Raw genomic sequence first — 23,291 nt, forward strand, 5'->3', positions numbered from 1 at the left:
GGGATCTTCAAGAGGAGGTTAGATAGGCATCTGGCTGGGGTCATCTGAACCCAGAACTCTTTCCTGCCTATGCAGGGGGTCGGACTCGATGATCTATTCAGGTCCCTTCCGACCCTAACATCTATGAATCTATGAATCTATGGTATCCTTCAGTAGGACTGAACTATCATTTCCTGTCCTGGGAATATCCTGAACTACCACAAGGTATTCCCAGGGAATGCTGTGTTGCCAGAGATACAATCAAAATCCTGATTACTTGTGTCATCCAGTATTCCAGGAACTGGGGTGTTTGCTTTGGTGTCCTGGCCAGACCTGCATTCTGGAAGCTTCTCAGTTCTTAGGTGAATTGGCTGAAGTGTCCTTTCTTTTCTGGCCTAAATCATTATATTGGGGTGGTGACAAAGAGACATTGCATCACACCCCACAGCTGGCTACATTTCTGTAATGGGTGAAGGGGTAGTGCCATCTGTAAAGAGCACTGGGATCCTTTCGGATGAAAGCTGCTCTTCAAGCCCTGGACCCCACAGCCTGATGGTTTCTGTGTTTCTAGATAACCTGTGGAGTGACCAGAACCTGGAGACAGATCCTGATCTTCCCCCAGGATGGAGGAAAATTCGCGACTCCTCTGGCACTTACTATTGGCATGTGCCCACGGGCACCACACAGTGGCAACATCCATCGTGCAACTCTGGTCTGGGAGGAAGCCTGGGGCCTGGTGGCGATGCTACATTACAGGAAATGGTATGGAATCCCCAGAGGGCATCAACTTATATCTTAACACTGGCCATTCCATGCTAAATAAATGAAATTAGACCCCTCAGCTCCCTTCTGCCTTGGCAGACCTGATAGCAAGGGCTTATCAGGAGCTTTGTCTGGGGCCCTAAAGCTACCACTTGGATTTCATGGAAAAACAAGTTCTGTGTAGCTACTGATGCCATTCTCATGAATCTCTTCACTTCTCTTTCTGCTCAGGATCTCCAGGCAGCCACAGTAAAGCACTTGTCTAAGGAGATGCCCATTCCCAGTCCAATGGCATCATTGCCCAGAAGGTAGGCCTGACCTCATGGTTCCTTTGCTAAGTAACCTAGTCCAGTTAAGTAACCTGCATTCCATTATCTGGGGTGGTCTAAGAGACCTTTCATGTGTGCTCATGGCAGTGATGACTATAATGGGTGTAGCTAAAGGGGACCTTTGCCAGGCTGGACTGGGAGCATATGACTCAGAGGTGTCCATGCTGTGTTGCATAGCTGGCTTGAGGTGGCGGGGGGAGTTACTTGCCTCAGCATCTGTGCGGTGCTGCATGAACCAGGACACAGGGCTGGGCAGACAACTGGCCTTGATTTTTGGATGAGAGCAGAATGGCTTTCCCTGATCCCAGGCATAAGGGGATAGATAGCAGAGTGTTTGTCCTTGTTTCTTGCTAGGCAGACAGAGAACTTACCTTGATTTCTGGATGGGGGCCAGAGGATGCTCCCTGGATCTAAGACAGTGATTCCCAGGGCTTCTGCATCAGGGAAGGAAGTTGGAACTGTGTGCTGCAGGTAGATCTTTGGATCTGAGCAAGCCAGCAGCAGGACATGCTTGTAGCTGACTCCCATTCTGAGAGCAGGGCTATAGCTAGGGGTCTCAGAGCCCTGCTTACTGGTGCTGCTCAGCTATCAGAACAACTGGTCACAACACATGCCTTATTCAGTCTGGAATTGGTCCAACCACCAGGGGACCTGGACTGGTTCTCCTAGGATGAGATGGCCCAACTGGAAGTGAGTGGCTCTCGGCTGGCTGGTGGGGAAGGAGCTGGATCTTAGTCCAGTTCCTAGTGGAGCTGGGTCCTTCCCAAGAAATCCAACCTCACTGAGCACTAGCAAGCCAAGGCTGGCCCTACATAGGGGCAGATGTATTGTTCTGTGTTGCCCATGCCCTCCTTGCCCTGGGAAGAAGCAGAAACCCTCAGCCTCTGGAGCTTCCCCCAGAACCTGCCAGGAGCCACCTTGTGCCTTATTCACTGCAGTGGCTGAGCCTTTGTTTTCCATTGCAGAACCTCACTGGCCTGGCACAGGGAGGAGTTTCACAGCAGCAGTATGGAGCCAGGCTCTAAGGTACTGTTGGGAGTAGGGGGGAGTGGGCCATGCAAGAGTAATTTCATGCCACCCTGGCTGAGGGACCACTCACTAGGGCTTGTCTAACAGAGAGGTTTTCCATGACTTGCTCTATGGCACTTGGTGTAGTTAGCCTGGCACCATACATCAGCTGTAGGTCACTTTCTGAGGCACAGGCCCACACCATGGGCACAAGGCAGCCCCCTCACACTGCCTTTTCACCTGCTTGTCTATGTATCAATGCCCAGTGTAGTCTTCCAGCTCCCCTGCCTGATGTGAGAGAGCCTTGAGGACCCTGAATTCTCATCCATGTGCTCTGCTACTCCCATTAGCATAGGAGTAGGGCTCTTAGCTGGGGTAGCTGGGGCACTAGGCACAGTGCTTAGACCCCTGGGAAGCTGGCAAGGTAGAGGACATTGTTTCTATTAGCCCTGTGCCCAGACTTGGCCTTTGCTCTGACAGGCTTAGTGAAACTGTGTGGAGTGGGTGGGGAGTCCGGGTCACTGCTGAGTGTGACCTCCCTTATATGTCTCCCTTTCTCAGTGCTTTGCTGTGCGTTCCCTGGGCTGGGTGGAGATCCCAGAGGAGGACTTGGCCCCTGGCAAGAGCAGCATTGCAGTGAACAACTGCATCCAGCAGCTTTCACAGAGCAAATGTGAGAGTTTGGACCCTGCAGGCAGCTGGGGTGAGGTAAGTCTCTCTTGTCTGGTCCCTGTGGGAAATGTGGCTCTGTTTGTAAGAGTGGGTGTGTTGGCAGTAGAAACTCTGCCCCTAGATGGAAAAGCCCTGGGCACAGGGTGCCACTTGCTTGTCAGCCCCTTCCCCCACTCCCCCACCTATCCTTCTTGGTCACATTCAGGTGTGCACCACTGGACACAAGCAGGCCTTGCAGATCACCAGCCATTCCTGACCAGACCATCCTGGGGGCACCAGATGGTGCTTGGTGGTGGTGGAAAGGGCTTCCCACCCCAGCTTCCTTTAGTACAACTTCTATCTGAGCAAGGTGGGAAGGGGGAGCAGGGTAGGCAAGAAAGGGAGGCCTCAGTGCTGAGTGCTCCTGCTCACTCTTTGCAGGGCCAGAACATGGTGATGATCCTGAAGAAGGACACAATGAGCTTGGTGGACCCTCTGGACCACAGCCTGATCCACTGCCAGCCCATCATCAATATCCGTGTCTGGGGGGTGGGCTGCAACAATGGCAGGTGAGAGGCTGAGGTGAGCAGGAGGCTGCAGGAGCTTATCTCTGTGGGAGTCAGCTGTGGGAAGCCCACTTCTCAGAGTGTAGGCGCAGCTGCTCTATGTCCTGTAATGCAGCCTCTTAGGGCATTTGAAACCATCCTCTTATATCTGCAGAGCCGGCCTTAGGGGTAGTCGATGTGGGTGACTTCCCAGGGCAGTGGTCAGGGGGGCACCAAACACACACACACATGCACACACACATATGTGTGAGCCACTCATGCTCACAGCAGAGCTCTCCCCTGCCCACTCTGGCTGATCTCTGCCCCAGGCAGGAGAAGCAGTGCCCAGCCCAGCCCACCTCCCCCTCCCTGCCCTTTGCCTCTAGCTGCTGCTGAGGAGTAACCAGGCTGGGCACATGCAGGTGAGGTGGTGCCTGCTCCAGTCCACCCACCTTGCTCTGTCTTGAAGTAAGGCTGGAGCCTGAGCAAAGGGCAGAATGGGGCCAGAGGGCCCAGAGCCCATAGAGGGGCAGAGAGTGGGGCCAGAGGGCTAAGTGTGGGGCCAAAGGGCCCAAGCCCAGAGAGAGGGCAGTCTGTTAGCAGGGCTAGAGAGCCCAGAGGTCTGGAGCCCAGGAGTGGTGAGTGTTAGCAGGGCTAAGTGAGCCCAAAGGTCTCACTGACTCAGGAGTGGGGCCAGGGTCCCAGAGAGAGGCCAAGGGGATAGATAGGAAGTACTAAGTAGGTCTCACCTGGCCAAGTCTCACCTGGCCTCGGAGTGGAGCCAGAGCCTTGGAATAGATAAACCAAAGACCGGGGGGGGGGGCAAGGGAGCCCATAGCCCAGGAGAGGTGAGGACTAGGGCTGGAAGCCTGTAGTCCAAGAAGGGCATGTGTGCACATCATCTGCAAGGCATGGGAGTGGATATTAGGGAGGATGGAGCCCATGTAATTGGCAAGATCAGGCTTGGGAAGCCCTGGGGCAGCTTCCCTTTATCTAGATGCTAGATACATCAAGGCGTGGTGGGTAAATGAAAGGGCAACTGACCAAAGAAGGTGAAGTGGATAAGGGATGAGGGGGACCCCAGGAGTTTCATGGCCACCCTTGGAGATGAACCCTGTTATAACCAGCCTTTGCCCATAGCCATTGCTGGTTCTTTATTCTAGGCCAGTAATTCTCAACCAGGGTGCCACAGTAGCCTTTGGTGCTATGAGAACTTTTTAAGGGTGTACTGATAGGTGCAAACACGTATACATGATTCACAAGGTAAACCCAGAAATCTCAAATAGGAATCAATAGAGTCAAAAACATTCTGACCCGCTGTGGGCCTTCTGAGTTCTTTGTAATAGAAGAATTGCTCTATTTTTTTTCCATTGAAAAGAAACAAGTGAAAGGGAAGAGCTGACACTTTCAGAGGGGCCCTTAAGTCTAAAGGGTTCAGAACCATTGTTCTAGGCCAGGGGGTGGGCAAAATACAGCCCATGAGCTGGATCTGGTCCATCAGACAATTTCATTCAGCCTGCAGGCAGGCGCCCACCAATTAAATGAAATCGGCAGGGCCGCAGCTGCCCTTGCTGCGCTCCGCATGGGGCTGAGCCCAGTCCACTCCTGCCAGGCCAGTGCACTACGCTCCTACCTTTGCCTGTGGGAAGTCCCTAGCCCCCACCCTGGCCCCCGCCCACATACCCATCTTCTGGGTGGGGCTGCTGCTACCACCCCAGGGAACTGCTGGAGGCCAGGGGGGCCAAGTGGCTCCTCCTCCTGTTCCTGCTGCAGCACTCTGGGCAGCAGATAGGGAAGCGGGGGTGGGTAGGGGAAAGCTGCAGCTGGGTGGGAGCTCAGGGCCAGCAGCCAGGCTGGCAGGAGTGCAGAGCACAAGGCTGGGGCCAATGGAAGTGCGGGCCCCACACTGGAGCCTAACTCCATTGTATGGGGTTCCCTGTGACTCACATGCAGCTCCTGGGTCTCAGCTGGAAGCCATGCACAATGGAGTCAGTGGCCTCTCCCTGCTCCCTCCCACCACACACAGCTCCCGGGACTTGGCCAGGGCAGCAGGGAGCTGGGCTGAACCGGCTTGGGTCCATTACACAGGGCTCCCTGCTGCTCCTGGCCGAGTCCTGGGAGCTGCATGTGAGCCGCAATACAGCAGTGCACAATGGAGCCAGGCCAGCCTGGCCCTACTTCCTGCCACCACGTGCAACTCCTGGGGGCCTCTGCCTGCTGTGGGCCATGAGCACCCCACGGACCTGTGCCTGCTACTGCTTCCCCCAGTGGCAGGGGCTCTGTGCCATGGGGAGGTATTGGAGGGTCCACACACACACAGCCCACACCCACGCACCTCAAAGCATCCCCCCACATGCACCCCACAAACCCCACACACACGCCTACACACAGAAACGCACCCCTCAACCACAGCCCACACACTCCCCTACACCCCCCCCCCCCCCACCCCCCCCCCCCCACAATATACAAGAGTAAGATTTTATTTTGAGCTATTATGCAATTGTCTCTATGTACACTATGCAAACACACACAAATCAGGACAAAAATATTTTTTGAAATAAAATTAAAATACATTATAGTAGATGTTTTATTTTTAGTATATGATTTGTTTTTTTTCCGGTTCCAAGATGGTTCCAAGTTTCCGGTTTCCTCCCCCAAAAGGAGTATTTCTCGGGGCAAGGGGAGGAACTTCCAGTGGCAAAGGTCAGGGGTTAGGGGGCATGACTTCTGGTCTCAAGATAGTGACCAGGGGGTGGAGCACCTGTCAAGGGGCGGGGCTGCCCTCATGGCCCTTGATAGCTCACCAAAACTCATTAAGTGGCCCTCCAGCCAAAATAATTGCCCGTGCCTGTTCTAGTCCCTTTCTCCTGTCTCAAGGGGCTGGTTCCCAGGGTGGAGGAGGTGTTGGGATGCAGGCCCCAGCTCACTGCCACCCTGTAGCAATCTGTGCAGTAACTGCTGTCTCCATTCCTCTTTCCACATGCTGCCATGCTGGATGCAGGGACAGGTAACATGTTCTGCTTCCAGGTGAGGGATGGTACCTTGAGCCCTCTGCCTCCACCTCACCTGCCTCTTCTCTGTTTGTAGGGATTTTGCTTTTGTGGCCAGTGACAAGGATACATGTATGCTGAAGTGCCACGTCTTCCACTGCAATGTGCCTGCCAAGGCAATAGCCAAGGCCCTGCATGAGATGTGCTCCAAGGTACATGTATGAAGACCCAAGGAGACCTGAATATGTCCTGGCTCCCTCAGCCCACATGCAGACTCCCCTGAGAGCTCCCTTCCAACCTGGAGATGAGGCATCTCACACAAGCAGCATATCTGCAGTGCCTGCTTGGGGACTGTAGGAGGAAGTGAGAAAAAGAAGCTCTGAATAAACTGCAGTCAATCCTCTCATCTGAATGAGGGGCGTTTGGTACCAACTTCATTGGGTAGACAGTGGCAGGGACAATGGCAAGGGCTTTGATGGGCATCACTGGGTGGCAGGTAGAGCACAAGGCTGGGAGTCAGCAGGGACCAGATCCCAATCCATGCTCTACTGCAGACTTGTTGATTACCCTCAGAGTCCTCCCATCCAGCACCTGTGCCTTGGTCTCTACATCTATACAGGGGAGAGGACACCTGTACATTCCTCCCTCCTTCCCAAGGGGATGAGTTTTGTATCCTTTTCCTCTGGTGCTGGCTCTTCCTTACTGTCTTGCAGGGGTGCTCCTGTCAAGAGCCCAGGACCCAAGCAGAAGACAGGCAGAAGTCCCCTTTGTGATGGTGTTTCTCTCTCTCTCATAGCTTATGGCCGAGCGGGCAGTGACCAACAACAGCCTTACCCGATCTGTTACACTGGAGCCCATCTCTCCAGACAACCTGCCACTGCAAGGTACCAAGTGGTTTCCCCTGATCCCTTCCCCTGTGCAAGCTTCCGTTCCATGTGTTGTCATCAATTCCAGGTCTGACTTCCTCACCTGCATTCACTCCAACACGGCCTTGGACAGCTGTTACTGCTAGAAATCAGAAGAACCCATCTGGGACAGGTGGCCATCTTGCAAGTGGTCCATACGTTGGCCCACCCACCTGTCTAGGGCAGTCCGCTCACCTGCCTTTCCTGCCACACCTTTGATGTAACTCAGAAAAGTTTATAAGGCAGGAGGCAAACCAATTAACGGCCTGATGCCAAGGGCACAATACATGGCTCTGAACCTTCCCTTATACCATGTCCCATTCCTCAAAGATGACATCACTATATGACTCCAGCCCCACAAAGGACCTCCTTCTGTGCCCGCCTGGCATTCAGACCCAACTGAGTCCTTCCTTCTCAGGCAGTCTACTCTGCTCTTATTCTGGGTTGCCAAGCTCCCTAAGCCCTTCTCCCTCTCAGCCATGGCTCCCTCTGGGACCTTTAGCCACACAGCCCCCGGCCTCACCTCTAAGCCAGTCAGAACCCCCGGCTCCTGGCTCTGGGCATCTGTCACGATGGGCATTCTGCCCCTTCAGCCGTTCTTGTCCTGGCCTGAGCATTGACCAGTTGAGGGTTTCTCTGGTCAGGTTATTGAGTCACTTGCTCTTTCTCTGTCATACGGGTCCACCTTCTTGTGCCCCACCAAACCCAGCTCACTCAATCTCTAAGGCCAGCCCATGTACGGTCCTCCAGGAAGTTCAGGCCCACCCATGAAGACCCTACTTTACACGGCCTTCTCACACACCCTTACTGGGCCCACTACTCTGCCCCTCACTGGGGCTCCCAGCCTTACACCCCTTGGGTCTCAGGCCTGATGACATGTCTGGACCCCTTGCCTGTCCTCTCTATAGGATAACCCACCAGGTTATGGGGACTGAGCCTATATAGCACCCCATCCTCACCTTTCACTAGGGAGGCACTGGTGTGGCATTTCCTGGGGACCACCCCACCACAGGCAGCCCCACCACATCATCCAACCCCAGCAGGGTGTAGTTTTAAGTAATTCCCCAGGGCCAGGGACCTCCTCCATCCCCATAGTTACTACCCTTGACCAACAGGTGCTCTGGGAGCAGCAGCTCCAGTTGCTACCGTTATCCCTCTGGCTCCCTGCAGCAGCTGCCAGCCCGTCTCTGAGGGCCTCGGTTTATACTGAGGCTGCTCAGCCCCATTCTCCAATCCAGGATCTCTCCCACGGTCATGTGACCACCTCATTAGGCCACATCGCACCTGCTGGCTGCTCCAAAGCCTGCTCAAACCTCTTAAAGTGGCAGGCACCAAAGGTGACCTGCCACACCAACCCAGAATATTTCTTACTCTCCGTCTTGTGGAAAACTGGAAGTGGCCCTGCTTTCCTGCCAAGGATGTGCTAGGGGGCCTTAGACCAATGATTGAGGATACAGTCTGATACCTCTCAACCCTTCAGTGCTAGAAACTGCTGCCTAAAACTTAGGGAGAGCCAAGAAACCCCTTCTCAAGGGCATAGAGGACTCTTTGCTAGCCCTGGGACATCTGATTGGAAACTGATGATGCCTTGATTTTAAACAAGAGGCTTGAAATCTGTCTTAGAGTAAACCTGTCTCCTCAACTAATGCCTGCTCAGTCAGACTCCTAGCAGCCTGGCTTTGTAAAGGGGAACCAAAGAGCCCCAACTTACATGCAGAAGTAAAGTGCCCACCCTACACATGCTGCAGCCTGTCCTCAGCTACTCTGAGAGCCTGTGGGACCATCGTGGAGGCATGATTTGTACTGGAGTGCCTTTAAATAGTGTTGTTTATTAGTGAAATCTTGAAAACAAACCCACATGCAAAGGAACAATCCAAGGGCTGGGGAGTGCCCAAGGCTCCCCTTGGGAGGGGTGTTGTGACAATAGAATTGCTTGCCTCCCACTCACACTTTCCTGTGAATCTCAAAGCAAAATGTCTGTTGCTAGATGAGACAATCCAAATTCCCAGGGCCCAGGCACCTGTGCTGCAGAGCCTGCTCTAGCACATGCAGCCCTTGGTTCTCTGTTGGCACTGGGCAGTGTAATGCCAACCCCTTCCCATTGGCTGGATTCTGAATGTGCCCTCCTTGGCAAAGACCTTTGCTTTGTTCAATGTACTGAGAAGCTGGAGAAATTATTCCACCTTTCTCATTGTCTTTGGCAGTGGATATTCTGGACGCTGTGAGGCAGTCTATCCAGAAGTATGATGCCCTCTACATTGGCAGCTTACCTGTGTCCAAAGCAATGGGTAAGTAACTGAGATGGTGAACCTCTGGCTGCACTGTCATTCTGTTATACTGCTTGGGCAGCTGGGCTTGGTTCCTTTGTGCTCCATGGGTGGCAGCTGTGCCAAATTAGCTCCCCCTGCAAAGCATCAAGGGAAACATACCTAGAGGGAACAAAATTAAATCTGCCCTGACTGGGCTTTCCAAGCTGCAGTACTTGACTAGGAACTACTGTCTCTCCCCTGTTGAGAACCTGGCACAGGCAGGGCACTGCAGGCTTCCCAGCCTCAGGCACCCACCTGCCAGTGTATCTCAGTCCTACTCTGGAGGGGGTGCAGGAAGAAATCTACCTGTATGGCCCAGTCACTGCTACTGCACTTAGTGCCCATGCAACCCAGCCAGCTGGGATGAGGCACTTCACCACTCTCTTAACTTTATCTCAAGAATCCACTAAAGCACATGATTTCCTGTGTCCTCATGTCTTTTTATGCTTGTTCCCAACCAGCCCACCCAGCAGCTCAGGGGTCACTCGAGCTCCAGGGGGCAGATGCATGCCCAGATAAGAGCCTGGGAGCTGCCTGGAAATAGCTCTCCCCCAGTCTAGAGAACTATCTTAGCAACAAGTCCTTGCCTTGAGTGATGTGCTTGGCTGAGCTTCCTCACAGCATGAAGAATCCATGCGTTCTTCTGTCTCCTTCACTGAAAGAACTAGAATCCTCCCTAGGAAATGAAATGTACCCTCTGGTAACAGGAGTTTACAAGCCAGAGCTGTTCTGAAACCCCCTTCCTGAGGATCCAACAGCGTGGGCTCTGAATGTCCTGGCTTAGGCATTACTCACTGGCAAGGGCAGCGGAAGGGCAGGGAGGGGTATGCTTATGACAGCAGTGATTGGAATGGCCCTCAACTGAAGTGCCATTTTTCCAGCCTGGAATGGGAGTGTCTCACCCATGTGTCCTGGCCATGCTGCACAGCTGGTTTGGGGGCGGCTGGTTGTTACATGTCCCTGCCATCTCCACTCTCTCTTCTGTTGTGGGAAGGCCTTTAGGCAGGGCTATGGGCTGGCCTGGTGCTGTGATTGTGACTGTGCTCTGCTCTCATCTGGCGTGTTCCCCACTACTGTTGTGTCTTTACCTAGTTGTATGGATTCCTGTCAGGGACCCCAAGTTCTCAGGGTGCCTCTGCAGTTGGTCTCCCCATTGGCTCCCACAGTCGCTCTGTGCTATATCCTGTGGCTTGCATTTTCTTTAGGATTGTCTGAACTATCCTGCCAGCCTGTACCTGACACTACCCGGGCCTCTCTTTGCCCCTCTGACAGAAGCTGCCTATGGCCCTTTCTCTCCCTCCCCTTTTTCCCCCTTGTCTCTCCTGAGTTGGGGAAGGCACTCTTACCCCAGCATTTCTTGCAGGGCAGTGTGGGGCTGGCTGGATCATGTGGCTGCAGAGGAGTTTGGCCAGTAGCTGAAAACTGGCCCTGCTGGGCTGGATCTAGATTTTCTGCTTCATCCCATCCCCTTGTCTCCTCAGGGATGGATGTGCTGAATGAGGCCATTGAGAACCTGACAAACAGTCATGGCCGTGAGCAGTGGACCCCATCCCTTATCAGCGTGTCAGACTCGGTGATGAAAGTGCACCAGGCAGAGGTAACTCTCCCACTGATTCACCTTCTGGGTGCTCAGCCATGGTGCACACATAGCTCATACTGCAGCACACCAGCCAAGGGGTTCCTGAAGGACCTTTCTGCCCTGAGTATGCAGGCTGTGCTGCAGGCAGGGAGCTGTACTGCTGAAGATGGCTCCTCTTGAATGGGAGGGCAGCTGAAGTCAGCTCCATTTCAGGCACATGGAAGGGGGTCACTAATGGAACTCTGACCTGAGCTGGGTAATGGAGCTGAGTCCTCTTGACTTCTGCAGTTACACATCTGCCAGGCTGCCCATGCCAGAGGGCCTCTGCTGTGAGCTCCACAGACACTGTCACCCAAGCCATGGCATCTGGACCCATCACCCACCCAGGCCCAAGGGCACAATTGTTCTGGTAGCTATCCCATATTGAAGCTACACCTGGATCCACTAGGGCAGGGGCGGGCAATTATTTTGGGCAGAGGGCTGCTTACCGAATTTTGACAAGTCATCAAGGGCTGCATGGGTAGCCCCGCCCCTTGATAGGTGCCCCACCCCCTGGTTGCCATCTTGGGATCAGAAGTCCCCTAACCCCTGACCTTGCCACCAGAAGTCCCTCCCCTTGTCTCCCAGAAGTACTCCTTTCAGCAAGAGAGTTTGCCATCTTGGAACCAGAAAAATACCAAATTATATTCTAAAAATCAAATATGTACTACAGCGTTCATTAATTTAATTTCAAAAAATAATTTTGTCCTGATTTACATGTGTTTGTGTAGTGTACATAGAGGTGTTAGTTTAATAGCTTAAAATGAAGTCTTACTCTTGTGTATTGTGGGAGGGTGGGTATAGGTTTGTGGTTATGTGGGGTGTGGAGGAGGGTGTGGGTGCCTGTGTGGGATTTGTGGGGGTGGATAGGTGTGGAGGGTGTGGTTGTGTGGGGTGTGGGTGTGTGTGGATTTGTAGGGAGCTGTGAGTATGTGGAAGGAGGGTGGCTGGGGAAGGTTGTGGCTTACATGAAGGGGGAAGACTTGCCCACAGCCCATCCCCACATGGCAGGCAGAGCCCCTGCCAGCACTCCTGCAAGCCTGGGCTCTGCACTTTTGCTGCTCCTGACCCCAGGGCAGCAGTGCAGGGCCCATACTCCCACTCGTTGCCACTTCCCCCCATTTGCCACCACTGTCTTTCTCCTTCCACTTCCTCCCCTCCTGCCCTCCCACTGCTCTGGCACCGTGTTCCAGCTGCTTCTGCAGTCCCAGCAATGCAGCTGGGAACCAGATGGTCCCGGAGTTGCTGGCGGGCAAGCGGGGGTGGGGAGTGTGGAAATGGCTGCAGTAGGCAGGGGAAAGGGGCAGTGAGCAGGCATGCGGAGCACAGCAACAGCTGGGCAGCACAGGGTCTGGGTCAGCAGAGGTCTATGAAGCTGAGCTGGCTCCTCTTCTCTCTGCTTGAGCAGTGCAGCCCAGTTCCATACAGCCCCTGTTGGCCCAGACCCTGCACTCCTGGGCAGAAACTAATGCTTGGCAGGGAGGAAAGCCCCACCCCTCTCCCGCCAGTTTTAGCTGCATCTGCCCGGAGCCCACGTTGAGCTACACTGCAGTGTGGCTCCTTCAGCACTGCCTCTGTGCTGCCCAGTGCGGCAGTAGCGGCCATGTGGAGCAGCCACGATAGCCCGAAATGAGGAAAGCAGGGCAGCTCACAAGCAGTAGTGAAGGAGCCGCACCGCAGCCTAGCGTGGCGCGGGCTCCTGGCAGATGCAGCCAGGGGTGACTGGTGACTCCTGAGTCTGGGGGGGCACAGTTTGTGGGCGGGCCCAGGGGCGGGCCTGGGGATGGACCAAAAGCCCCATATCCATTCCTATGCTTCTGTGCTGTGGCTTAGTGCCAACATGCCGCTGGCCCATGCGGCAAGAAAACTGTGGCAAAAAAACTGCCCCACTTTTGGGGGCCAATCTCAGGGGGGGCATGTGCCTCTCCCTGCCCCGTGCTCCCCCTACCAGTCACCTGTGGACGCAGATAAAACTGCCCAGCGGCAGCGAGGGGGAGGGGCCATTTCCCCCCGCACTGAACAGCTGTTTTCTGCCCAGTTGCTGCTGCTGCTACCGCTGCTACTCAGCCCCGACAGACGAGCCCAGAGCCGGAGCAGGGCCCAGGCTCAGCAGCAGCAGCAGCACAGGACAAACTGCTGCTCAATGCAGGAGAAAAGCAGCCCCTCCCCCTCCCGCTGCCAGTGCTCCTTGGTTCAGCCACTCAGATTCCATGCAGGCCTCCGTGTGCCTGCTCTGTGCTACCACCACTGCCCCACAGAGGCAGTGGTGACATGGCAGAGACGCAGGACAGTCCTGCATGGGCTCTGGGTGGCTGCCCCAGGAAGTGATGGCCAAGGGCAGGGGGTGGGGGTGGAGGACCGCTTTTCTCCCGCACTGAACAGCAGTTTGTTCTGCGTCACTGCTGCTTAGCCCAAATGGGTGAGCACAGGGGCAGAGCTGTGCGCACTCGCCCCTGCCTATACCACGGGGCTGAGGCAGGCGGGACTGGGAATGAGCAGGTGCATGGGAGGCAGCGACAGCTGGACAGAAGCGCAGGGCCAATGCTGGTGTCCCAGGCCCTGCACTGGTGGGGGCCAGAGCAGGGCAGCAGGAGTGCAGGGTCCCAGCTGGCAGGGGCTATATGGAGCTGGGCCAGCTCCCCGCTCCCGGCTATATGGCTGGACCACAGGACTCAGCAGGAGCTGGCCCAGCCCTGAACACTGGGGCTATCGCCCATGGTCCTTCCCTGCGTCCCTGCCCCCCACCCCTTCTTACCTAAATTTCCTGCTCCTGCACAGTGGGCCAGAAACCCCTACTAGGCAGGGACTTCTGGCTGGGGGGTGGGGGCCAGGCTGGCCTTGCTGTTCAGGGTCTTGCCATGGTTTCCCCGGGGTCCTACTGCCGCTGGCTCCTGTCATCTTTGACAGGCAGCCTGGGGCAGATAAATATTCATTTTCTAAATTTTTTAGGGGCCCCATGGGCCCAATAGAATGGGAATGAGCAGGACATATCCAGCCTGCGGGCCGTATTTTGCTCACCCCTGCACTAGGGACTGGTGAACAGGGCAGACAGGTTATAGGACAGGTGATCTGCAGGAAGCACCGTCCCACCCACATTACTGCAAACACCCATACAGGCCAGTTCTAACCACAGGAAGTAAGTGGCATATTTTCTGCAACCCTGGTGTGTTTCCTTCTATATCATGGAATCACAGAAAGTTAGGTTTGGAAGGGACCTCAGCAGGTCATCTAGTCCAACCCCCTGCTCAAAGCAGGACCATCTCCAACTAGATCATCCCAGCCAAAGCTTTGTCTAGCCAGGTTTTGAAAACCTCCAAGGATGGAACTTCCACCACCTCTCTGGGTAACCTGTTTCAGTGTTTTATTTACCCTTCTAGTGAGGAAATTCTTCCTAATATCTAACCTAAACTTCCCTTGCTGCAACTTGAGACCATTGCTCCTTGTTCTGTCACAGTCTAACTCCATCCTCCTTCAAATCCCTCTTCAGGTAGTTGAAGGCTGCTATTATATCCCCCCTCAGTCTTCTCTTCTCTAGGCTAAATAAGCCCATTTCCCTCAGCCTGTCCTCATAAGTCATGTTCCCCAGCCCCCTCACCATTTTTGTTGCCCTCCTCTGGACTCTCTCCAATTTGTCCATTGGCCTACACTTGTTCCTTATGGCAACTAGCTTAACCAAATGATTTGCCTTTGCAGCCCCCTTCAGGGACCCTGCAGAGACAAAGTGAGAGGAGGGATGTAGGAGGGAACAGAGAGGAGAAAGCAAGACACAAGACCAGGGTGAGAGAGACAAATGCAAGGTGAAGGGGAGAGAGAAGGGAGCCTGAAGAGCCATGGACTTTTGCATTTGGTCCCCACAGCAGCCCAAGGAAAGGGCTGTAGGGTGGGGTTGAGGACTGTTCACCTAGGCCACCAGTGCCATAGCAGATCTAAGCCACTCATAAACGAATGCCTCTGGGCAATCCTGGTGGTGCTGGTGCCCAGCTCAGGCTGGAAGGAGCTCAGTGCTGCTAGCTCTTGGGCTTTGTGGTTGCTCTGGCATGCAGTAGAACCGATTCTGAGGGGAAAATGGGCACAGACCTCAGGCTGCCAGTGCATCTCAGAGCTCCTCAGGCACAGGCAAATCCAGAGGCCCTTCTAGAGGCAGACATTGTTGTACTAAATAGTAGTTAAGGGGAGGGGGTGAATGGAAATGAAATGATTGGTGAGACTATTCCAGTCTTAAATCCTAATTTACTGAACACACAAGCAATACCAATATTTTAAGCAAGGCTTTAAATATAACACAACTTTTAAGCAAGCCCTAGCAGTCAACATAGATATTCTTACATGAGCCTTCCAACTATGGATACAGTGAGTTCGGCTGGCCAGACATCTGTCACTGCACCAGAGGTTCAGTAGTTGTTTCTTTTCCTGTGTGTCACTCTCCCTCCAACGTCAAGAGTTTTTTTCCATGTTTATATACACTATTTATAGTTCTCTTTTGTATGTCCCAGATATGGTTATGTCATAAATATCCACCAATCATCTTCTTTTAGAGTGGTTGTTTTCCTGTCTATCCTCCCCCCTCCCCCCACTACAAGGTGGCTGGGGAAACCCCAAAACAGACCTCCCTCTCCTGCCTTCTCCCCCTTCCATCCTGAGTTAACACAGGAACTGGGAGAGGGGGGCAGAAGTAGGGGAAGAGGCTGCAGAGATGCAGCCTCTGTCCCTGGATTAGCTCCAAATTGGAGCTCAATCTCCCTCCCACGCTCTCAACCATGGACAATAAGTTGAATATGAGCCAGCATTGTGCCCTTGTTGCCAAGAAGGCTATTGGCATACTGGGCTGCATTGGTAGGTGTCTTGCCAGTAGGTCAGGGAAATTATTCCCCTCTATTCAGCACTGATGAGGCCACATCTGGAGTACTGTGTTCAGTTTTGCGCCCCCCCCATAGAAAAGATGTGGATAAATTGGAGAGAGTCCAGCAGAGGGCAACAAAAATGGTGAGTGACTGGGGGACGTGATTTATGAGCAAGGATTGAGGTCACTAGGCTTATTTAGTTTAGAGAAGAGGAGACTAAGAGGTGACTTAATAGCAGCCTTCAACTACCTTGAGGGGGCTGGGGGGTGTTGAAAGAGGATGGAGCTAGATTATTCTCAGTGATGGTAGATGACAGAACAAGGAGCAATGGTCTCAAGTTGCAGCAAGGGAAGTTTAAGTTAGATATTAGGAAGAATTTCCTCACTAGAAGGGTAATAAAACTGGAACAGGTTACCCAGAGAGGTGTTGGAGTCTCCATCCTTGGAGGTTTTCAAGACCCGGCTACACAAAGCTTTGGCTGGGATGATCTAGTTGGGTCTAGTGCTGCCGTGAGCAGGGGGTTGGACTAGGTGACCTCCTGATGTCCCTTCAAACCCTAATTTTCTATGTTTCTATAACCCAACAACTAACATCTGTTGGGTGGGGAGGATCAGTTTATCTCATGGCATTTTCTGTGAAATGCCATGAGTTAGACCCAGGAGCTGCACTTCTGTCTGTGCCCTAAGGGAAGACAGGCTGATGGTTGGGGATGGCTGGCCATGCACCCAGCCACAGAACATCTCTCAAGGTCTGGCATGGATGGACAATTGCTTGGGACTCTTCCAACTAGGCTGGACAAAGCCTGGGGTGTGGACAAAAGGAAGAGTCCTGCTTTTGCCCCCTGGTTCTCACTGAGAAGTGATGTTGAGGGGTGTCCTTTTTCCTCTCTCCCTGCTTTAGTTGAGTGACTGATCTCTTGTATGTTCCTTTGAGGCTGACGAGGAAGATGCCCACATCTGGGAATGCCAGGTCCGCTACGTGACCTTCATCGGGGTTGGGAAGGATGCCCACACCTTTGCTCTCATTGTAGATTTGGGGCAGCAGCATTTCCAGTGTACGGCTTTCTGGTGTGAGCCAGATGCTGGCACCATCTCCGAGGCCGTGCAAGCAGCATGCATGGTGAGTGTGCCCTCTCCTGACTTGCTGAGAAGCATCTATGTGCAAGGACCTCCATGGTGGTGAAAGGTTCTGGACTGAAAGGCCTAGTAACCACCTTCTGTTACCTCAGAGCTGGGATAGCTGCAAGGCAACTTCCCACAACCCCTTCAGTCTTCTTGGGACTGCTGTCAAAGTTGTCTGCAGTTTAATCAAGCCTTGGCCTTCTGGCTGCTTATCTTCCAGTCCATGCCCACTCTGTCCTGCCCTTGCAATCTAACAGGACTTCTGCCCCCACAACTGTCCACCTTGCTGTGGGAATTCAAGCAGCTTCTATGTCCTGTTATCCATTACAGTCTATGGCAATGGCTGTTCTTGGTGTCCAGCACACAGGCCCTGCCAGTGTGTCTCCAGCAGGGTGCTGGAAACAGGGAAGCTCCTTTGGGCTGGACACCAGGGAAGCTTCCCTGTTTCCAGCTTCCCTGTTTTCAGGGTGCTGGAAACAGGGAAGCTCCTTTGGGGCAGACACACTGGTGCTTCCTCCCTGTCTGGGGCCAGGAGACCATCACACCTGAGCCTTGGGGCCAGATGTTGCCTTTTGAAAGCGTTTCCCTTTCAGAACCTTGAGGGAGCTCATCATTAGAAAGCTGCTTCCATGGCGAGGTGAGAGGGGGGAGTTTAGGAGATGAACAGCCTGCTATGTTGCTCTTCTCAGACACTGGGGCACGGGATGGACCTAAAGGCTTTAGGACCCAGCCAGAACTGGGTCATCCAAGGGTGCTGGTGCACTTCCCTGATGAGACTGTGGCCCTAGGTAGGGGGTGTAGCTTGACTTGAAAAGGGGAGGGACTTAGTCTGGGTGGCTTTAGTTTGGGGCAGCTGCCAAGAGGTTTTTCATAGATTCTGAAAGGTATTTAGTAGAGGTGCACCAATACATTGGTCCGATATTGGATTGGACACCGATATAAAGACAATTGTCTGTATTGGAAGTCAGCCTAATATGGATTATAATTTGGCCGATAAATGGTTTGTGCATGTGTGCAGCTGCAGCGCAGCATGTAGGCAGCGAGCAGCATAGCCTGACAGCTTGGAGAGCTATGTGCAGCTGGTAAGTCCGTTGTGGTGGAAGGGAGAGGGGGGGGAGGGGGAAGGGGGAAGAGAAGGAGATGGAGCTGTGGCTCATCCAGAGGGCATGGGGAGGGAGGGGGGCAGGTCTCACCACTGCTACGGCCACTTGTCCAGGAGGGCATGGGGGCAGGGGGGGCATGTGTCCCCAGATCTGCATGGGGCAGGGACAGGTTGGGGCCGGGGCTGCACGGGGCTCTTCCTGGTGGGGGCTAGGCCAGGCTGTGCTCAGGGCAAGTGGTGGTGATGGGAGGGGGGCCTGGGGTAGCTAGAGCAAATTTTGAAGTGGCTGGAGCACCCCCCGCCCCCATAACCTCCTCCCAGAGCCACCACTACACACCCCAAGTGCAGCCCAGCTTAGCCCCCTGCCAGGAAGAGCCTGGTACAGTGCTGGCCCTAGCCCCAGCCTGCAGCAGCAGCCTCCCCGCCCCACACAGAATCAGGGGGAAACCCCCTGTTCTTCCTGCCCCAGCCCCAGCCCCAGCCCCAGCCCCAACCCTACTCCCTCCCACACCACAGGGGCCTTGATCTGCACCCCCACTCCCCTTCCCTTCTCCCTCCCCTTCCACCACAACAGACTTACCAGCTGGACACTGCTCTTCAAGCCACCAGGCTGGTATCAGAAATTGGATTGATATTGGCCCCAAAAATCTCTATTGGTGCACCCCTAGTATTTAGATGTCTGATTCCCATTGATTTCAATGATACTCAATTTGGTTTTAGTGGGAATAAAATACTGATGACTAGTGAAGAACTAGATCATTGTCTTTAAAAGCTCAGTGCTCTACTGATTTATCACAAACCCTGGTCTCCCACCAGAACTACTGGAGGTCTCTGCTTCTCCTTGTGTTTCCATTGGAACTCCTGGCCTTTCCCAGGAGCTCTGAGTATTCCCATCACCACACTGTGGGGAATGTACTTGAGGGTTAGGAAAAAGGCCAGTCCCTGGAAAAACATTCTAAACAGAGCGGAATACCAAAATATCTAAGAGGAGAGGCAAGACCTGTGCTAGAGCACAGTCTGACTGGGTGACTCCAAGTTGGGGGGATGAAAATGGGAGAGGGTCTTGGAAGAGTTAGGTTTAGAGGTCAGATTGGAAGGGAGAGTCTGGAAGCTGCCTTCCTCTTGCTATTTCCCAGTAAGAGCTCCAGCCCAACTATGCATAGGATGTGGGAAGTTCAGAAGAAATTTGAATACATGGGTGTGTGAGGTCTACTGGCGCAAATTAGGAAGAAGAGTAAGGTGGGACTCCTGGGTTTCATTCCCAGCTTTGGGAGGAAGTAGAGTTTTGCAGCTAGTGGAGGTGGGTGGGACTGTGAATCAGGACTTCTGGGTTCTCTCTGAGTTGGGAGAACTACCTGCAACCTGTGCCATGGTGTGTGCAGTGATTACACATGAAGTGATGGCAACAGGACACTTTTCCTTGCCAGGGCTTCCCAGGTGCTGGAAGGGCCACCGCCTCTTTGTAAAGCAGGGTGGGCAATTCTCTGAGCCCTTGCTTTGTTTACATCACAGGTGCAGTACCAGAAGTGTTTGGTGGCCTCCACCTCACGGATGAGGCCAAAGGGCGCCTCACGCTCCATGCTGAAAATGAAGAGGACAGCATCTGTTGACTCCCCAGGGTGCCCATTTTCTGCCACAGGCCATGTCCTGCAGAAAAGTGGCAGTGGCACCAGTACTCGCAAAAGAGGGGTCCTCTCTTTTTTGGAAGTGTTCCGGCAGAAGCATTCCATGCTACACACCCCGTAGACTGCAAGCTGTGGGCTGGGGAGGGTTCGTGTGGGGGGTCGGGGGTGGTAGGGACCAAGGCAGCAGCAAGGAGTCTGCTTGACTGGCCTGTGTAAATAGCATACTCAGATCTGTTGGCTCTTTCACTGTAGCAAAGACCCAACAGGCCCAAATGACAAGTCTATGGCCTGCAGGGAGAGTTCCAGCTGGTTATGGATCTCCTAAGCAGAACCCTATAGTTCCTTGCTATGTAGATGATCCCATGAGGAGCGGGGACACTGTGGGGGCACTCTGGGGAGTCGCAATAATGCAGCACATGTACGTTTTCAAGTAGGGAATGTTTCCTAATATCTGAAGCAGCAAATTTGACAGTCAAGCCCAATGCCAGCTGAGCTCTGCCCTCACAACCCAACTTGAGATTGGAGGTAGATGAGGTAGCTTGGGGGGCAGATACCCCAGTCACCTCTGCTGTCTCTTGGGTTTCACTTCTGAGCAGGAGCTCATCTTGGTTGTTAGCTCAAGGTTTCCTGTCTGCCAGAGAATGAGTGCTTAGCCTATGAACTCTACCTGCAGGGCCAAATAATGGGATTCAACTATGTAGCCCTAGATCAATGTTTCTCAATGTTTTAGGCTCAAGGCACCTCCTCCTTAGGCTGAAGACACCTCCAGAAATTTCCAGTTCTTAATTTTCACTCATTTTTACTACAGAAAAAAAATAGAGCAATTATTTTGTTGCAAAGAACTTGGAAAGACCACAGCAGGTCAGAATGTTTTTGACACTATGGATTCCTATTTGGTATCTTGGGATTTAACTTGTGAATCATGTTTGCACACTTAACAGTGCTAACATTGTGTGACACCCTTGAAAGTCTCTCAAGGCCACAGCACCCTGGTTGAGAATCACTGCCTTAGATCTATGTCAGTGGTTTTCAACCTTTTTTCATTTGTGGACCCCTAAAAAAAATTTGAATGGAGATGCAGACTCCCTTGAATTATAAGTGTGGGTATTCACATGCTTCTGATTGATCATAGTCATCTTTTGAGGACACCTCTTAGATATAGTCTGCGGACCCCTGGCTGAAAACCACTACAGACCACAGGCTGAAAACCACTGTTCTAAGTGAAATTCAGAGCAGCCTGAACATTGACACCACCACGGAGGAAAGATGCTTCCTGTGGGCTGCTTGAGTTGCTGGCTTTGGAAACAAGGCAAATCCTTTCCCTGGCAACTGAGTAAGCACCCCGTACATCATGCCCTGAAAAACGGCTGGACGTGGTGCCATCCCACTTCACTCAGTAACTAGCCAGTTAATGAGGAACTGGGTGCATCAGGGAGCCCGTAACATTTACAGCATGTAAAATGTTTTCATTCTAAACAAAATTTGTGTTTCTTTTCCTTTCTACAATGTCCAAGCCAACAGCCCTCCTGCTCTGAGGTTAACATGCCTGGATGACTGATGAGCACTGCTTAGTGAGCCCTAGCAACCTCCAGTAGCCAACTGATGCACACAGCTCTGGTGCCTATGGATGACCTGACCCTAATAGACCAGTGTGCATGGCACTGGCATCAATAACTAAGCTGACAGTTACACTGGCATGCAGAGCCCAGCACTCAGGCCTAGCCCCACAACACCAAGCCAGGGCTTGGCTCAGCAAGGTAGTGTTAGTCAGGAAAAGAAAAGCATTTACAATGTCTGAATATAAAGCTCTGGCATGGTCTCGTTGCCCTTCAGTGGACAGTCCTGTGTTAACTCTCAGTGAGGCTTGAGGTGTGCCCCGCAGCACAGCTAGTGTTGCCAAATTGTAGGAATGGAGCAGAACAGATGTCCATCCAGCTGCCATGAGCCCAGCTTGGCAGCCACATGAATCACCTGCTGTGTGCTATGAGGGATTGTTCTCTTGATCAGTTTAGACATCACCCCAATCTGTCAATATTGCCCAGTTTATTAATCCCCTCCAGTCAGTGCCCCTGTGGGGAGCCCCCTGGTATGACAGACTGACGTCTACCTCAATAACACTTTATATCTGATCATTTGTGCAAATAAAACACTACCATGCAGAAAACTGGATCCTGCCCTGTCTTTATGTTGCTCCCTGTTGGCTAAGCATGCAGCCAAGGCAGAGTGACTGATACAGGGGGCAGGAGAAGGGAAGGAACCTTTTGCTTCACAAACAAAGGAACTGCAATGCTGGCTCAGGCACATGGGTCCAGCAGTGGCTGTTTTAGAGGACAGTGCATGAATGATCACATCCAGGTTCATCTACTTTCTCGCAGGGATAAGGTTGAGCTCCAAACCTACCACATCCTGGTCCCTGAGTCAATCCTTTCTTGGATGCTGTCTGCAATTGACCTTATGTCTATGAGACCTCCATGTGCACAAGCAAACTTATGGGAAATCCTATAGGGGAAGGCCTGACCACCCCTGAACTCAATGACAAATAGCCCATTGATTGCAAGGACAGACTTTCACCCATAGCTTCCAAATTAAACATTTATTTGTTCCATTTCTAATATGGTGTTCCCAGACTCCAGCATGCTGCAATCTCCCAGCTAAACAGAGCCAGCACTTGGAAGGAGCCCCATCAAAGAACACTCAGGCTTGTAGAATAGGTCAGATGTGAGAGAAGCTATTGAGGGAAAGCGTACAATCTGGAAGCAGGCTCTGTGTGAGAGTTACAGGAGAAGGCAGAGCACAAGGGAAAGAATGTGGAGATCACCTGTGATCAGGAAGGGAAAATTTTGCAGTGGAAAGATTAGAGAAAAAGCAGAACTTAGTAAGACCTGGTAAAGAAAAGCAGGTTGAGGGGGTGGGGGAGGGCAGAAAGAAGAGTCACCCAGGTCTGCAGACTACATGAGGCTTGGGTGGAGAGAATGAAGAAATGGTTGGTGTGTGTTCAAAGGACTGATGGAGACAGGGCTGGTTGGAAGCAATGGGACCATCTTTTAATCCAACCCCTGCATAGTTCCAGGACTGATTGACCTAAAGTATTCCATAGAGATATCTATCATTCCTCATCTTAAAAAACACAGCTGCAAAAGTGGCCCAGCTGTACAAGCATTTGGGCTGATCCAGTGTGTGCTTGAATTTGGAAAAAAATGTTCATAGTTGATCAAGCTTCCTTTTGCAGTTGACCTTGATTCAGTTTTATGTCACCCTCATGCAGCAGATTTGCTCAGAGGCAGGTCACACATGCCTACCTAAAAAAAAAAGACTGGAGCAGCGGAGGAGAACAGTGCCAGAGTAGAATTTATCTGGGATATTAACATTGCAAGAGTAAAATGATCAAAAATATTTGTTATTCACAGTGATATGAGCATTTATTAAGGACAAAAATGCCTTAGTGCTGAGCTTGTTGGTGAGCTATGCATGACAGCCTTTTCTCAAAGAAAATCATTTTGAAGCTC

At 52.7% G+C, this 23,291-nt stretch overlaps 1 protein-coding gene across 1 annotated transcript; it reads left to right on the forward strand.

Moving 5' to 3' along the window:
• Window positions 1-444: 444 nt before the first annotated feature.
• APBB3 (amyloid beta precursor protein binding family B member 3) lies at window positions 445-19,961 on the forward strand. Its single transcript, XM_025216100.1, has 11 exons — window positions 445-741; window positions 973-1,049; window positions 2,036-2,096; window positions 2,640-2,786; window positions 3,171-3,298; window positions 6,362-6,476; window positions 7,061-7,148; window positions 9,374-9,457; window positions 10,960-11,075; window positions 16,871-17,056; window positions 19,673-19,961. Exons 1-11 carry the CDS (start codon window positions 445-447, stop codon window positions 19,904-19,906), a joined length of 1,533 nt encoding a protein of 510 aa, XP_025071885.1. The 3' UTR covers window positions 19,907-19,961.
• Window positions 19,962-23,291: the final 3,330 nt, after the last annotated feature.

The sequence above is a fragment of the Alligator sinensis genome, unplaced genomic scaffold (assembly GCF_000455745.1).
Source record: "Alligator sinensis unplaced genomic scaffold, ASM45574v1 scaffold14_1, whole genome shotgun sequence".
Lineage (NCBI taxonomy): Eukaryota > Metazoa > Chordata > Crocodylia > Alligatoridae > Alligator > Alligator sinensis.

Excerpts from the sequence above, each read along its gene's own strand:
- APBB3 (XM_025216100.1), top strand. The coding sequence starts at position 445 with ATGGGTGAAGGGGTAGTGCCATCTGTAAAGAGCACTGGGATCCTTTCG. Across the intron at positions 742-972 it reads ATGCTACATTACAGGAAATG|GATCTCCAGGCAGCCACAGT; the intron begins GTATGGAATCCC and ends CTTTCTGCTCAG. Across the intron at positions 17,057-19,672 it reads CCGTGCAAGCAGCATGCATG|GTGCAGTACCAGAAGTGTTT; the intron begins GTGAGTGTGCCC and ends TTTACATCACAG.